We start from the raw sequence: 16,163 nt of genomic DNA, 5'->3' as shown, positions 1-16,163 counted from the left end.
CTCGTAAGCTCGTAGGACCTTAACAGTGTGACGTCAATAAGAAAATCCCAAGCTTTTCGAAATGAAAACTCTTGTGAGTGGACAATGGTCAAGGTAAATGACAATGCTTGTCTGAAAATCGTCAACCGAGGTCGATTTTATTCGGGCAACATGACTTTATAGAAGGCTTTCGGAGTCAGTATTAGATTTCACAGCATCCGGGGAAATTGGCGCCTATTTTGCGCAGCTGCGCATAAGGGTCGGAATTTTTCCCGCGGGCTTTACTACTTGTTTCTGCTGCTTCCCTGGTAATTGTGCGATGTGTAAAATATTTTTGCTATTCGTCAATTTCAGGCGACATAAGAATATTAAAATTTTGTGAATGGCAATGTATGTTAAAAGAATATCACCAAGTTGAAGTAAATTTTATTAATTATATCACTGAATTACTTAAAATTATGATTTTATACTATGACTTTACTTAAATTTAAATTGTACTGTTTGTTTTTGAGAGTTCAGACTTCGCAGGCTCCTGTGGAGGACACCGTCACCGTCCCTCTTACGTAGGTGACGTTATCGCGACAGTCGCAGCCATCCTAAAAAGGTAGTAAAATTTAATTAATAATTTAAATAATTAATATAGAGTAATTTTGTGTTTTTTGAAAAAAAAAACAAACGTTCTGAACCTTTTGAAAGTACCCGTACAGTTTATGAGAGTTTAAGTATGTAATTTTCGGGTATTAATTTGAATAAGTAACTTTTCAATAACTTTTCTTTGGATAGCAACCTATTATATTTCATCCGAAAAGTGCAATATTGTTCGAATCACCACTAGTTGGCCCGAGGATATCAAGCAGAATGCAAGGAGCTGCTGGATGCTGGCGGCTCGAGACCGTTGTATTTGGAAGTCTATGCAAGATGCCTATGTCCAGCAGAGGACGTCCATCGGATGTTAATTATGAAGATGATGACGAATATTTTCAACATCATCATCATTATCAGCCTTCCCACCAAAATGAACGGCCCACTACAGGCCCAGAGGATATAGAGCTTAGACATCCCCCACGCTGGGAACTAACCATTTAAAGTTAATTTTTAACTTTTTATGTAAGGAAATAACTATAAATAAGGGCCGGTGTATATCTCAAGAGAAGCAATTTATAGTGCATCTGTTAACACAGAATTAATTTCTGAAAGAGGGTCAAACATAGATTAATCATTTTATTTTATCAGAGAGACTTATCATATACTACCGGACGCCCGTGACTTCGTCCGCGTGGAATTCAGTTTTTCAAGAATCCCGCGGGAATTAGGCATTTTTCCAGGATAAAAAAATCTATGTGTTAATCCAGAGTAAAATCTATTACCATTACAAATTTCAGCCAAATCGATTCAGTAGCCGCAGCGCAAAGGAGGAACAAACATATACACTTACTCACACTTTCACACAAACTTTTGCCGTTATAATATTAGTGTGATTGACGGGAGCTAATTTAGATTTTCAATTGATATCGTATCATTGATCTATAGGTCCAAACAATTACTTTAATTTTCGACTTTTTTCCAACGTCGTCAATGTCGATAGATAGATGATAAATTGTCAGTAACAAATGCATTACACTGTGCCTCGCCAGATATGTTCCGGCCCTAAATAAAAAAATAACTTACAAAAATATCGTCAAGTGTCGTGCACTCAGGATTCTGTTCGTAAAATTGTACTTTCTGAAGGTTGTGTTTGATAATTTCTCCCGACGACCGCTTGTCACCTTCGCGTGTCAACTCAGCGACGAGCCCTTTGTTGTTGCGTTTCACAATAACGTTCTCATCATTCATCTTCAAAGGTGCGGAACCGAATATAGCTTTGTCTATATAAGAGCAATAGCTATCTTCATTCCTTTGGGACGGTTCATTAGTGACATTGTCACTTGGACTCGGATCCTTTTTATCTTCATTTTCCTCGTCTAAATAGTTCTGGTACAATTGATCGTTGTCCGGCAAAGCTCTCGTTTTCGATTTGTTCCGCGATTTCCTCACTCTCACATACACCTCGGTTAGATACTGGAATTTGAGGAAGTAAGCCAACACATCGGAAATGCTGGCCGAGCCGCTTTTGCCGTTTTTTTTGTGCATGAAAAATATTTGGTTTGTTGGTGAATTTCCGTATAAATAATAAGCTGGAAAAGAAATAAAATGTATAATGTTGGGCGTGTACTATTGATAAGTTATTAATGTTCTCATAATATTAGAAGTAATCTGTTTATGACAGATCTCTTGGGAAATTGTGAAGTACCTATTATAATCAGTTATTTTGTGTCCGGTCTGAAAGGATTATTTACGCCTCACATTAGCGGCCGCAGGGCAAGGCAATTTTCCTATAGCGAGGTCTGTTATAGGGACGACGTGTACTCAGAGGCACAATTATCCACCCACTTTAATATACTCGCGTCATATTAAAGTGGGTGGATAATTCTGGCTCTGAGTATATATGTGAGACGCAACGTTACTATCATACTATTATGAAAATCCACGTATGTGTTTTATTAACAAATTATGAATGATGCATCAATTAAGCATAGTAGTAGTATTTCACCAGACAAGCTTTGCCACAAATAACTCTGCTAACAAATAACTCATGTATGAATTTAAATTTTACAAATATCCTGTGGAAAACATATTTTTTTCCTGTATGAACAGTAATTTATATTTTGCTCAATAACTTCCTCTATTTTCCAGTAAAAGTGTTATTAAAATCGGTTTACCTGTTCCCTTAGCCCTGACAAACAGGCAAACAGGCAAAAAATTTTTTAAAGCTTTGTTTGTGTTTTAGTATCGTGTAGATAACTATTGTTCGTATAATGTTCTCTCTAATTTGGCTGACGCTCTTTCGCACGTCTCAATTGAATACTTGAGAAAACTCAGTCATCTTCAAGTCACAGACAGACAATTCAATTTTATTTATATATGTAGATATTACCGATGATCACTGGCGTGCACATTAATTTAACTGGGTTAGGATCTATACATACAAATTATACAAAAAGTATGCATTGCGTTTATACATCTATGAAGTGCACGCCACTGCCGATGATGTACCTATACTTATAATAATAAATCTTAGATAATACAAATTTACCAGTTTTGGAGGCACACGAGCAAGGCGTTATCAGAGGCGAGGTCTCAGCTATCTGGCTGGCCGGCGCGCTGCGGCTCCGGCAGAAGTGATTGCTGTTCCACGTGGTGTCAGTGTACGGTATAGAGTTAGCCTCCGACTCCGCTTCTACCCATTTAGAAGACTCGCGCAGTGAGAAGAATGTGAGAGTTATCACGGCCTGAAATACTTAGATTTCTTCATTTGTGTATTTGATAGCTATACGGCGAACGGAGCAGTCGCTCCAGGCTCCAAATTCTAGAGGGCGCCTAAATGGCAAAGAACGTTGGTCACTCCAGAACTTTGCACTCACAATATATATATTATTATATTATATTATAGGACCAAACAGGAGAGGCGCCATAATTGGATCTCGCTCCATTCTAAAATTTACTTCGGGCCGGCACTGCCTCGCACCATACTATCGTCTGGTAAGTTCGTTGATAGGGGGAAAGACTGCGCGGGTGTGAAATAGTGCATGCGGGAAAATGACGTGCATCAGTCGTGGGTTTTTCATTCATCGCTATACGCCCCCGGCCCGCGTGGAACATCGGGAGTGTTATGAACAAAGTTGCCAAGCTATAGTGTGACGTCGATAAATTTAAAATCCGCAAAGCTTTTCCAAAGTGTTAGTGAATAACGTTCAAAGTAAATGACAATGAGAGTCAGAAACTTGAAAGAGAAGAAATATCTATAATTTGATCAATACCTACCGGATATAATAGTGAAGGAAAAGAGCAGTTTGAGAGGGATATGACGTCGCTCGATCTCGTGCTGGCTCGTGCAGACGCTACGTGGCTCGTATTGTTTCGGTAAACGTGAGGTTTTTCGGAAATTATCGCTAGTCTTTTATATATGCGGGCGTAATCGTGCATGCGGGGAAGTGAGGTGCATCAGTCGTTGGTTTTTCATTTATTTCTACACGCCCCTCGGCCCGCGCGGCTTATCGGGAGTGTTACGAAGGAAGCTGCCAAGACATTGGTTTTCTTATTTTAAAAATCCAGCTCTGAGTTTTTTTTTGCTAACTAATATAGCTTAATTTAAAAAAAAAATTGCATCAATAGCTCAACGTTAAGAGCGGTCAGACTCATCACCGAGGGGTGGTGGTTCGATCCCCGCCCCGTTGGCCTATTGTCGTACCCACTCCTAATACAGTCTTTCCCGACTAGTTGGAAGGGAATGGGAATAATCTTACCATAGTAAAGCAAGCTGCAGCGCACAGAGTAGAGCAGAGTGGGAATCCATACATCTCTGACAGCGCTCCCCCTAGCGCGGGTCCCAGCACTTCACCCAGCGAGTAACAGCACGACCAGACGCCCGCCACAGCGCTGTACGTCGCCAGCGCTTCGGGGCAACCGCCTTCGTAACTAAAGAGAAATGTTCACTAAATATTATCTTACAATAAATTCACCTATCTAATGCTAGCCGTAAACGGTCAATTATTCTCACGTTTCTGAAAAGCAAACGGCAGTACCCACGTGGCATACTATACAAGTCATGTACGCAGTGACCAACACACGATCAATTATAGTTGTGGGTGCTACAGAAACGTGAGAATATTTATAGCATAAGAACACTGGGGTTATCAAGATTAATCTAACGATGTCTGAATTATGTAAATCCGTTCAGTGTTTTGGAAGATAAACCGTTCAGTGGTAGTAAAGAATATTAATATACAAGATACGCGCAAAAACATAACCCTTCTTAGCATTTGGGTAAAAAAATCACACAATAAGCCTTTTATTTACAAATTGCTTGTGTATTAAGGATAGAAAATAAAACTTTTTTTTTTGTACACTTACAACTTTTAGTTGGCCGACTTAATCGCCCGATTATAGTACAGGTATAGCGATTTATGACAGCCCGCACATCTGTCCAACTAAATCACGCAAAATTAAAAAGTCGTCCAACTATCGGCCAACTAAAAATTGTCAGTGAGCGGCCACCCTAACTGTCGCTTCGAAAGTCACCCTACACGCTTGTTAGAAATACAATACAATGTCCTCGTTACACAAACAAAGATAATAAGCAAATAAGAAACCGTCATGTACTTTTAGGGTCTACCATTACACACCGAAATAATAGTTTCTAATTCTTACTTAAAAGCATACATTTTTTTCAATTACTTCACATTTACCTTAAAGGCGTGAATGCGTGATTGAAATCAAGCGATAACGAAATATTAAAAAATGACCTTTGAAAATCTCATTTCTACACAAAAATATTGAAAACACTTACATAGAACTAGTCAGCACTCCTTGAAACGTTGGCAAAAGCGTCAGCGCTACAGATATCCCTAAGATAGAAAGCGCAACGAGGTCCAACCATAAGTCCCTGAAAATTACATTACTTTATTGTATACAATTAAATACATATCACGTGTCTCAAACGGTGAAAGAAGAACATCGTGAGGAAACCTGCATACCTGAGATTTTTTTTAATTCTCTGTGTGTGTGAAGTCTGCCAATCCGCATTGGACTAGCGTGGTGAACTATTGGCCTAACCCCTCTCATTCTTTAAAAATTTTGAAAAACCCCCGATGGTCATGAAATTATTAATTACACTTTCTATCAGGTTATCTATATTCTATTTCAGTGTGCTTTCATTTGAGACCCCACTCGAGTATATATTATTTTGCAGACATTCGGTTTTTCTTCCCCACTTTCACCTCCCAGAACTTTTAAACGGCTCAATCGATTTTCATCAAACATGTCTAAGAACACTTGCACATAAGTCATTTTTCCTACAAAATAAACAAAATTGAAATCGTTTCATCCGTTTGGGAGTATGGTGCCACAGACAGACAGACAGACACGTCAAACTTATAACACCCCTCTTTTTGCGTCGGGGGTTAAAAAACAAAGTGTCAACTTAGCTAATATTATAAAGACGAAGTTTGTATGTTCGTTTCAACGAGCTCATCTTACGATCTACTGATTCAAATTGAAAAAAATTTTTTGTTATTGTTTGCGTTTCTTTTGAGAACTTTTGTTGCACTGCATAATTGACTGTGACCAATTTGCACCCCAAACTACTATGGGTTACCACCATTAACATGCATGCATTCCTTTTACACAGTAAGGATATTTAAAAATTTTAAATTTGAACGTATGTATGAAAATTGTATCCCTCTCCTGATATGAAAATTAATAGTTTTACCCGGGCGAGTTTGACGTGACGAGTAGCAGCGACAGTGGTCGTACCATTATTTTGTGGTAGAGGAAACAGCTCGAGCAGGTCCCAGGACTTGTGACGTGACAGTGTCTACGCTGCCTAACAAACAACCGAGATGAAGTCACCAAGTACCCTCATATTTATACCGACACTGCTAGCTCTCATCCACATACATGAATACCATCCGCAATCGAGGAACTTGCAACACGAAGCCAGCTCGTGTCGCTAGTTGTAGTAAAATAAAATCAGACTAAGTACTTACGTTGGCAAACCAGGTATGAATGGACAAGGCCCGAGAAGTAATAAGCCAATGGTTGACAGAAACAAACCCCAAACCATCATGCACCAGTGGTTGTGAACTCTGGAATATAATAATTTTATCACCATAATTAAATTTAATTAGCAAAAAACGTTGCGATTCCGTTCCAGTGAAATCAGCTATGTAAAAATTTTATGGGAACCGTGGATTTTTGCGGGGTAAAAAGTCATGTATGTTCTAATCCAAGATCCAATTTGTCTATATCAAATTACACCCAAATAGATTCAGTGGTTTAGCAGTGAGAAGGTAACAGACAGACCGAAAGTAATACTTTTAAATTTATATAATATTTATACAGTGTGTTATAGGAAATACCGTCCGGCCCTTAAGGGTGTACTTAGGTATCGTGTATACATTATTTTTATGCAGTCCTTATTTTTAAAGAAATACATTTTTTTCCCTGCACGAAATTAACATAAAAAAATACAAAATTATAAAAACTTACATGGCAACACAAAAGTTGAGATAGGTTAATTATTAGTAGGCATTACTACAAAATAAAAACGCCGCCATCTATGTTTTGTGCTGCGTTTACACGTTTCTATTCAAAGCGGTATTGAATGGGCAAGTAAACACACAAGTACACACAAGGTGATGGGTTTGTCAAGGTGCTTTTTCATCTTGTGCTATGTACAAGCATGCATGCGTGCTTGCATAACTGGCGTGTTGTGATGTGTGTAAACACGAAAAGTTAATTTACGCAGATAGACGATGGCAGATGAATTAATGGTTAGTGGATCATTTTCCACATTTTCCACTCCTTGAACATACATTACACCAGAAACTATCCCTTTTACTCTGGAACACAGTAATAGCTCTGTCGCAAATAGATCTACTACTACTAATTTAAGTCTGCATTTTGGGCGAGTGGCGCAAGCAAACTAAACACAGCATTACAGACATTGCACGTGTCGGCGGCGGCGCGGTGTTTCAAAGACAGTGGGCGCCGAAAACGATGGTACCTACTACCTACCCTTTACGATATGCGGTGCGGCATTGTCAAAAGGCTTTCTATTTTGCCGACTTTTGTGCCACAGGTGTGTAGGTAGGAGGTAATAATCTAGATTACGTACCATAATTGATAGTACAGTGTTGTCACTTTTAAATTTTCCAAGTTTCGGGACAATTTATGTTTAAAATGAGACACTTTATTATCACGATAAAAATGCTTAATTATTGAATAATATTTTTTTTAATATTTTTTCTGTTTATAATATTATAATGCTTACACGCACATTTTGGATCGGACGGTATTTTTAAAACACACTGTATAGGTTGGTTATGGATAAGTAAGATATTTACCTATCAGCCACCCAGCCCCAAATAGGACTGAAGATGCCATATAAACTTGAGAACAGTAGAAATATCAATCCAATCTGATTCGTCGACAGTCCGAACTGGCGTAAATGTGGCTCCAGCGTTGGGTCGAGGAACGCCCACGTGTTGGACACGATGACGATCACTAGACCGGTGATGATTATTGACGGTATCTTGAAAAGCCTTAATATCGAGGCCGTTTTCGAACCTGATACGTATTCTGAAATAAAAAAAATATCAGAATACTACGTTGTTCGGCCATATACATTTCGGGATTTAAAATTGGTGTAAGGGGTAATACTTTACGACGTATTGTCACCTATATCCTATACGTATTTTAGCTCTATTTTAAGGAGGTAAATATTGTTGGGTTGTAGTGGGTAATCTCTGGATCTAATGAACCTATTTTGTAAATTCTTTTACCACTAGAAAGCTAACCTTTTTTGAAAGTATCATAGGCTCTAATTTATCCCTGTATTCTCACGGTAACGGGAACCACGAGGGTGAAACCGCGGCACTTGCTTTCCACAGTTGTAATATTGATGAAACGGGATGATGATCATAATATGATGCAAAAAATATGTAGATTCTAACAATGGTATCATCATTAGACATTATCCGTTTGATATCCTGTCTCATTAGATTACGGTATATAAGATGTTAATAAAACCGTTCTATTATAGGCAAATTATGGGATTTACTTATAAAAAGAACGCAGGTTAAAAAATGTAACTTACCTCCACAGTCTGTCAACAAGCAGTAGTTGATAGGCACTGTCAACACCATCGTAATGCCAAGACTGTAAAATGGTAACCCAAATCCTCCGATCTATCTGAAACACACTCACATATTTAATTAAATAATTTCGGACCACTATAGGGACATCAAATAATAAAACGAAAGACATGTACAAGTACGTAATGATCTAGGCATATTAACTGTCATAATTTAAGAAAACATATCTCACAAAACTATAATTGGTCATCTTGGCAAGATACTTTGCATTTATTAACATTTCACCGAACAATTCCTTGTCTTGGCAATTATCAACTTTCGTTCAAGGTTGACTGGATTTATCTTACTGATACAACCAATAACAAAACCATTACACACCGAATACAACAGTCCACCAATCGCAGGTCCAACAGACATGCCGAGCCCGACGAACGTCTCGAGTATGCCCAGCACGGAGCCGATGGTGTCAGGGAAGGCGTTCACCACGAACACATAGCTGGCGGTGGAATAGGCGCTGGCTCCAAGCGCTTCCATGCCTCGCACCACGAAGCATAGCACGGTGAACATTGTGGGGTCTTGCACTAGAACTAATGTTCTGAAAATAATAAAAGTTCCTTGGGCTATAGAGTCGCAGTGTAAAAAAAATCTCCGAATGATTTCAACTACGCTAAAGCTAAACTCGATGTGGAATCTTTATCAAGAAACAACTAAAAGTAAAAGAAATAACTGACACCGGTAAGTGGCACAAGTAGGTATGCCAATCTACACGGCAAAATAATCTAATAAATGTATCTATTAACTCTTTCATATTTGTTCCTTTTGCCGTGGAGAACCTACGACCATGGAATCGCAGTGTTAAAAATCATCTCTAATATACCTATTTCACCGCGCTTCGTTACCTCGAATGGTGACAGAAAGCTGGCTCATTTTTTGGGTAAATAATCAACCTTGCTGAGACACCGAAATGCAGCCATTAGTAGTATTCTTATCATTCCACGTGATTATATGTATAAGATTGTTTCTTGTATTCTATTTGAATAAAAAATAAGCCTTGTTTCCACCCACTCTAATTTCGAATACGCCAATTCAATTAATATTCGTTTATTTCAGTTTCAGGTGTTGGTGAGGTTCGTTAAGCCGTCTGTTTAGTGGAAGTCAAATAAAAAATTAAACATTATCGCCCTAATCTAGCCAACCTGCAATGGAAAGCATGGTGAATCCAAGCTTCATATTCCTTCTATAAAGGGGAAGGCCCTGTTGTAGTTAAAATAGGCCGATAATGAGGTTTCTATAGTGGTATGGTAACGTAGGCATCCGCTTGCTGAAACCCTACTTTCAATAAGGTGAAGTTAAAAGACGTGGATTGTAATATACGGGTTGATTTTGCTCAATGAATATAAAAATCTACCTACTTTTGGCATTTTATCCATAAACTAAAAAATACTTAATGAAAACATTAACAAACGCACTAGTTATCCCTATAATATTCGACAGTGCCCCTCGGTTTCTCCAGGATTCCATCATCAGACATGATTACTGTGGGACCAATTGGAAAGCATACTTTCTCAAACAAAAAAATAATATTTCAAATCGGTTCAGGCGTCTTCGAGTAATCGGTGAACATACATAAAAAAAAAGATTCCGACGAATTGATAACCTCCTTCTTTTTTTGAAGTCGGTTAATAATAAGATCTTAACAATTGATTGGCTGTCCATTACAGGGTCGTTATTATTAAGTGGCACTTACCCAAACAGAACGTTACACGCTCCGGCCATGAACATTCCAGCTATGAACATGAACTTTGCTCCTATCTTTGGTAGCTGAAAACAAAATTGTCTTTGAGAATAATCTTGACAAAAGTTAAAAACATTTTGACATTGTTGATGTCTAGAATTAAACCATCATAGTAGGATGGTATAATAGTAGGATATTATAAATGCGAAAGTTTGTTTGGATGTTTGTTATTCATCTACTGAACCGATTTTGCCGGAAATTGGAATGGATATAGATTTTACTCTCAATTAACATATAGGGTTCTTTTCATCCCGGAAAAAATCCATAATTTCCGAGGAATTAAAAAACTAAATTTCACGCGAATGAAGTCGCGGGCTTTCGCTAGTACCCTACAAAACACAAAAAAGAAATTTAGAAAATAATTGGCTCACAATATTGAAGGAATATTGAGGAACATTCATAAAGAAACAAACAGCCGAATTTTTGAAAGTCGGTAAATGCCTTTGTTCTGTTCCAATGTCCCAAGGTCTCTTAGGTACTGCAGCCTAGCATGGTAACAGACAGACAGACATACTTACTTTCACATCAATAGATAGGTATCTACATAAAACTAAAATTTAAGTGTCTGTATATTGTTTCAATACAACTGTTTTCTCAAGTGCTTATCAATAACACGATACCTAATTACAATCAAGCTTTTTTAAGTTGTCTGTTTATCCGTCTGTCTATCTGTTCGGGCTAATCCCGGAACGGCTGAACCGATTTATATGGGACTTGCACTGAGACACGGGTAGATAGAGGAGGTTATTGAGCAACCTGTAGGCTACTTTTTATCCAGGAAAATTCATGGTTTCCGCGTGAATTGAGAACAACTAATTTATACGCGTACGAAGTTAAAAGACATAAAGCTATATCTCCTTAAATACCTACTTACATATTTACCAAAGAACGGTGAAGTGATGAACATGACGACAGCGTAAAAGCTGAAAACGATTCCGCACATCGTCTCCGACAGGCCCTTCTCTGTCGCCTCTCGGGGGAAGAACGGCGCCATTATGCTCATGGAGCAGAAGCTCATGAAGTCCACCAGAGCCAGGGACGCCAGGGTGAGGCGCTGGTGCCGGGTGAGTTGGCGCACCGCCCCGGGACGCAACCTCGCTTGGGTACGGACTAATCTAAAATAAAAGGTTTTTAGTAAATTGGTAAATCTATTAAAGCTAAAGTTCTCACTCATCCCGAAATATCTAAAGCCGCTAGACGTGCAGAGTTTGGTATTAGGGAGGTAGTTTATGTTTATTAAACGTTCGTTAAGTACGCGTTTTACTACAAGGTCGGATTAAGGAGGTCTAAGAGCGGGCAAATTCACATTCATCCGTGTGATGATAGTTGTTAGAAGTGTGGTAAAAAGTCGTACCTCTTGAGAGTTTTCATCGATAACTAATCTCTTTGTTATACCTAATATAGAAAATAATGCATTGTGGGTTATTTCGCTTTATTTCCGCGGACGAAGTCGCACAGCGTTGTCCCGCAATTTTCGTAATTTTCGTAAGAATACGGGGATAAAATATAGCCTATGACACTCACAAATCACGTGGCTTTTTAGTGGTAAAAGAATTTTCAAAAATGTTTATCCCGTTAGCCAATGTGTGTCTTCGGATCATGAGATCCTGGTGTCGTTCTATTAAACACTAAGCTTTTTTTCTTCAAGGTTGCCCACAACACACAACACGTTAAAGCCGTCAGTCCCGTTCTATATCATGAACATCTGATAGTTATCGTAAAAGAATATACTCGTACCATTACCATCCTAAGCCCGCCAATCCGCGTTGGAGTAGCGGCATAACGTGGCGGGCCTAAGCTGCATAACCTCATTCCTTTCCTATTAGGAGAGCGGCCCGGCCCTGTAGTGAGCCGCTAAATACCGGCTAATGATGATTTTTAATACATAGATTTAAAAATTACTTAATTAAAAAAATGCTTAAGTAGGTAGAGGTACCTACTCCTACTTTTATGGTTTGTTTCAGTAAGCACATTATTTGTAGCAACATTTTTCAGTAAGTAGAAAGGTGACTTGTTTGCAGAATAGGTTAATACAATTAGGTATGCATGATTAGTTAGGTACCTGTGTAACATACCTAACTGAACGAATGTAGGTCTTCTTTTAGGTAAGTAGGTGTTAACGTAGGTAGACGTGTACCCACCTACATTTAACAAATTAAAGGTAGGATCCTGCGCTCAAAAAATGTATAAATTCAATTAAGAGTATTTTTGTCTGTTACGCTTTCAGGGCTCAATTACGAGTATTGATTGACTGAACTGTCTGGAATTTAATCCTCGGACAATATGTACTCAATCGCCATTTACAGAAAATTAATTTCTAATTTAACTAGATAAGTGTACATTTTTGACAACAAATTCGGAGAAAATCGACTGACTGACTAGGTGTCAAACATGAAAGATTGGATATTATTTTTGTAAATGCCCTCTGTTAGTGCAAGTCTTTTAATTTTTTGTTCCAAGAACATTAAAAATATGAATTAAATCGGCTAAATCATTCGTTGAGTTACGGCGTGACCAAGGTTTATAAGGATTCATTTTAATAAATTGGTAAGTACTTTACTTCACCCGCGTAGTTTGGTTCCATTCGAATATATGCAAGGATAAAATATAGCCTATAACAGGTACTAGCTTTCTATTGGTGAAAGAAGAGTTTTATCAGCGAAACCAAAGATCAACTCATAATCACGTTTATAACATTAGTTAGGATAAATAAACATACCTACCGTTCTCTTAATATCCTAACTTCAGAAGCGACGTCATCTGGCGGGCCACCAGACCATGACCTCGTCCTTCTCAGCCTTCCAGAAGTCCCAGACTCTGGGAGGGAGCCCCGTCCGCCCCACGTGGCGGCGAGCTCCTCTGTTTGCGTCGACGTTTTCATCAAATGACTATCAAACACTATCGTGTCACACGAAGACGCCATTCCACGATTACCATAAATACTTTGGACCCTACTATTATCTAAATTGTTTATAAGGCGAACGTTTTCCTCTGTATCATCACTGTCTCTGTCCATTTTAATAAATAACAATGCACTGCAACTAACTGAATTGTAACTCGTAAATAAGTTATGGTAATCACCCGTCAAGTGTCACTTTGCCGACTGACCACTCTAATATTCCAACTACCTCGCATAGCTATCAATTACTTATCTATAATCTTATCGGGTGTAAATACAAACTTCCGAAAGGATAAGGAGTGTATTACAAATTGTTATTGGTCTATATCTGATATATTGTGATGTATCTGTTTTTAATATAGTATTGTAGATAGTTTGTGTAAGTATATATGCCCATTACATACTTACTAGTGGTCTGAGATCCAGCATTAGAAATGTATACCCTCATCTGTTATTTATTAGTGATAAGAACTAAATGATAGATAATATTCTCAGTGACACATTGTAAATAGTCTGCGTAGTTAAATTGCAATCCGACACATTATTCATAAAAAAATCTAGGAAACCATGAATTTAAATTAAGCATAAAATAAGCTTTTATTTGACATATTAGACGACTAATTATTTGGTGAAGATATATAATAATACCTACTCAACTGTTTAGATCAGCAACCCCAGTATGAAAGCAGGCAATCTTTGCGTTTTCAATTCTGTTAGGTACCTATATTATTTTAACTAGAGTACGATTTTTTTTAATTTAACCAATTAAAAAGTAGATTAAATAAATTTAACATTTCATACCAACCGCAATTTATAAAATATCCAACCGCAATTTATTTGTCAATGTATATATTTAAAAGTACCAGATGTAGGTATATATTTTTTATGCTGGATCTTGTACTATAGGCTCGTACATAATAATAATCTGATAACATTGAAAATAATTAGGTAGATATATTTAATGAGCCTATGTAGAAGTACCTACATATATTTAATAAGCATAGGCAATGTAACACCATGGCTTTGCCATCAACGAGGTTACCTACATAATTGAGCCGCTGGTTAGGCTCTGAATCATACTTTTTTTATTCTTTTACAAGTTAGCCCTTGACTACAATCTCACTTGTTGGTAAGTGATGATACAGATGGAAGCGGGTCAACTTGTCTGTTGTTGTTAGTAGGATAAAAAACCACACCATTTCTGTTTTTACACTACACGACATCGTACCGGAACGATAAATCGTTTGGCGGTACGTTTTTGTCGGTAGGGTGGTAGCTAGTCACGGCTGAAGCCTTCCACCAGCCAGACCTGGACCAATTAAGAAAACCTCAATCGGCCCAGCTGGGGATCGAACCCAGGACCTCCGTCTTGTAAATATATAGCTACTTAACCCTTAAGTATATTTTATTGTGCATTTTCTACCTTGAACTCTCACTTTTATGGATTTCTAATTTAGTTAGAAAATATATGTAGAAGACTACTAAGATGTAGCCTGTAGGTACTTGTACCTACCATTATGGCGTTCTGACTTCTGGCTATAATAATTTACTCTTTGGTTCTGGCACGTAATGATTTGTTTATTACTTACATACGCTTTCCTTTGTATTGAAGACTAGTGGACGCCCGCAACTTCATCCGCGTAAAATTCAGTTTTTCACAAATACCGTGTGAACCCTGTAATTTTCTGGAAACCTATATGTTGTACAAGAGAGCCGCTAGCGGCTTTAGACCGTGGTGTTTGGAGTTGTCCAGCAGTAGACGTCCATCGACTGTTAATGATGTCGCTCAATAACTCCAGTCAGTAAGATCCAGTGAAAGTTCTAGCAAAATCGGTTCAGCCGTTCCAGAGAAAAGCTCGGACCCCGGACAAATACACAGACAGACTGACAAAAAAATCTTGTTTGTGTTTTAGTATCATGTAAATAACTAGGTACAAGATTTAAGAAAACAATTACCTATTTGGAAATCACAGAAAGGCACTTCAATTTCATTCATATGTTTTTTGATGATGGATGAGTAACCTAAAACTAATAAGTTTGTTATTAGCTGTAATAGCCCAGTGGATATGACTTCTGTCTTCGATTCGGACGGAATAGGTTCGAATCCGGTCCGGGGCATGTACCGTCAACTTTTCAGTTATATCACGTGTCTCAAACTGTGGAGGGAAAACATCGTGAGGAAACCTGCATACCTGAGTTCTTTTTTATTCTCTACGTGTTTAAAGTCTGACAATCTGCTTTGGGTCAGCGTGGTGGACTTAGCCTAATCCCTCTCATTCTGAGACGATCACCAGTTTGACGAATATGAGTGTTAATGATAATGATAAATAAGTTTGTATTTGATATTCAAATATCGTTAAGATAAATTATGAGTACAATATATTACTCTTACTAACAATAATAACTAATAAGTTTTTCAATAAAGACTGGTCCGAATTCACGCTTTAAAACGCAACTATACCTACCTATTACCTACGTAATGTAATCTATACTAATATTATAAATCTGAAGAGTTTCTTTGTTTGTTTGTTAAGATGAGAATGTCCTCAACGTTTTTTGTCAAATAAACTTTAAACTAAAACTCATAGTTTTGGAGAAAAACTCAATCCAAAAACTTTTTGAGTTTCCGAGTTACACCAAGGGAGGGGCCGGGCGATGTACTCAAGCTTGTTGGGTTGGTTAAGAAATCTCGAGTCATGTAATTCTTGTAGTCATATTTCCTTTTGTACCGAATCGTAAATAAAATAAAATGAAAATAAATAAATCTATGTATTTCCTTAATTTCCTGTACTAATTG

General features: G+C 37.8%; 1 protein-coding gene across 1 annotated transcript; it reads right to left on the bottom strand.

Moving 5' to 3' along the window:
- Nucleotides 1–393: 393 nt before the first annotated feature.
- On the bottom strand, nucleotides 394–13,579 carry LOC112047316 (MFS-type transporter SLC18B1-like). The gene is made up of 12 exons (XM_052881207.1): nucleotides 13,191–13,579; nucleotides 11,342–11,582; nucleotides 10,420–10,493; nucleotides 9,051–9,267; nucleotides 8,675–8,765; nucleotides 7,923–8,157; nucleotides 6,564–6,662; nucleotides 5,366–5,461; nucleotides 4,323–4,494; nucleotides 3,113–3,308; nucleotides 1,648–2,153; nucleotides 394–575 (listed from the first exon to the last, which is right to left on the bottom strand). Exons 1-12 carry the CDS (start codon nucleotides 13,481–13,483, stop codon nucleotides 495–497), a joined length of 2,301 nt encoding a protein of 766 aa, XP_052737167.1. The 5' UTR covers nucleotides 13,484–13,579; the 3' UTR covers nucleotides 394–494.
- Between the last annotated feature and the right edge of the window lie 2,584 nt (nucleotides 13,580–16,163).

This window comes from Bicyclus anynana, chromosome 4, assembly GCF_947172395.1.
Source record: "Bicyclus anynana chromosome 4, ilBicAnyn1.1, whole genome shotgun sequence".
Taxonomy (NCBI): Eukaryota; Metazoa; Arthropoda; class Insecta; order Lepidoptera; family Nymphalidae; genus Bicyclus; species Bicyclus anynana.
This window is presented reverse-complemented; position numbering and strand designations above follow the sequence as displayed.

What these genes read in the sequence shown, in the direction of transcription:
- LOC112047316 (XM_052881207.1), bottom strand. Translation starts at nt 13,483, where the DNA reads ATGGACAGAGACAGTGATGATACAGAGGAAAACGTTCGCCTTATAAAC. An exon ending in GCGTGTAACGTTCTGTTTGG is followed by an intron (nt 9,268 to 10,419) that starts GTAAGTGCCACT and finishes TATTATTTTCAG; the next exon opens with AACATTAGTTCTAGTGCAAG. An exon ending in CTCGTGTGCCTCCAAAACTG is followed by an intron (nt 2,154 to 3,112) that starts GTAAATTTGTAT and finishes TTTCTTTTCCAG; the next exon opens with CTTATTATTTATACGGAAAT.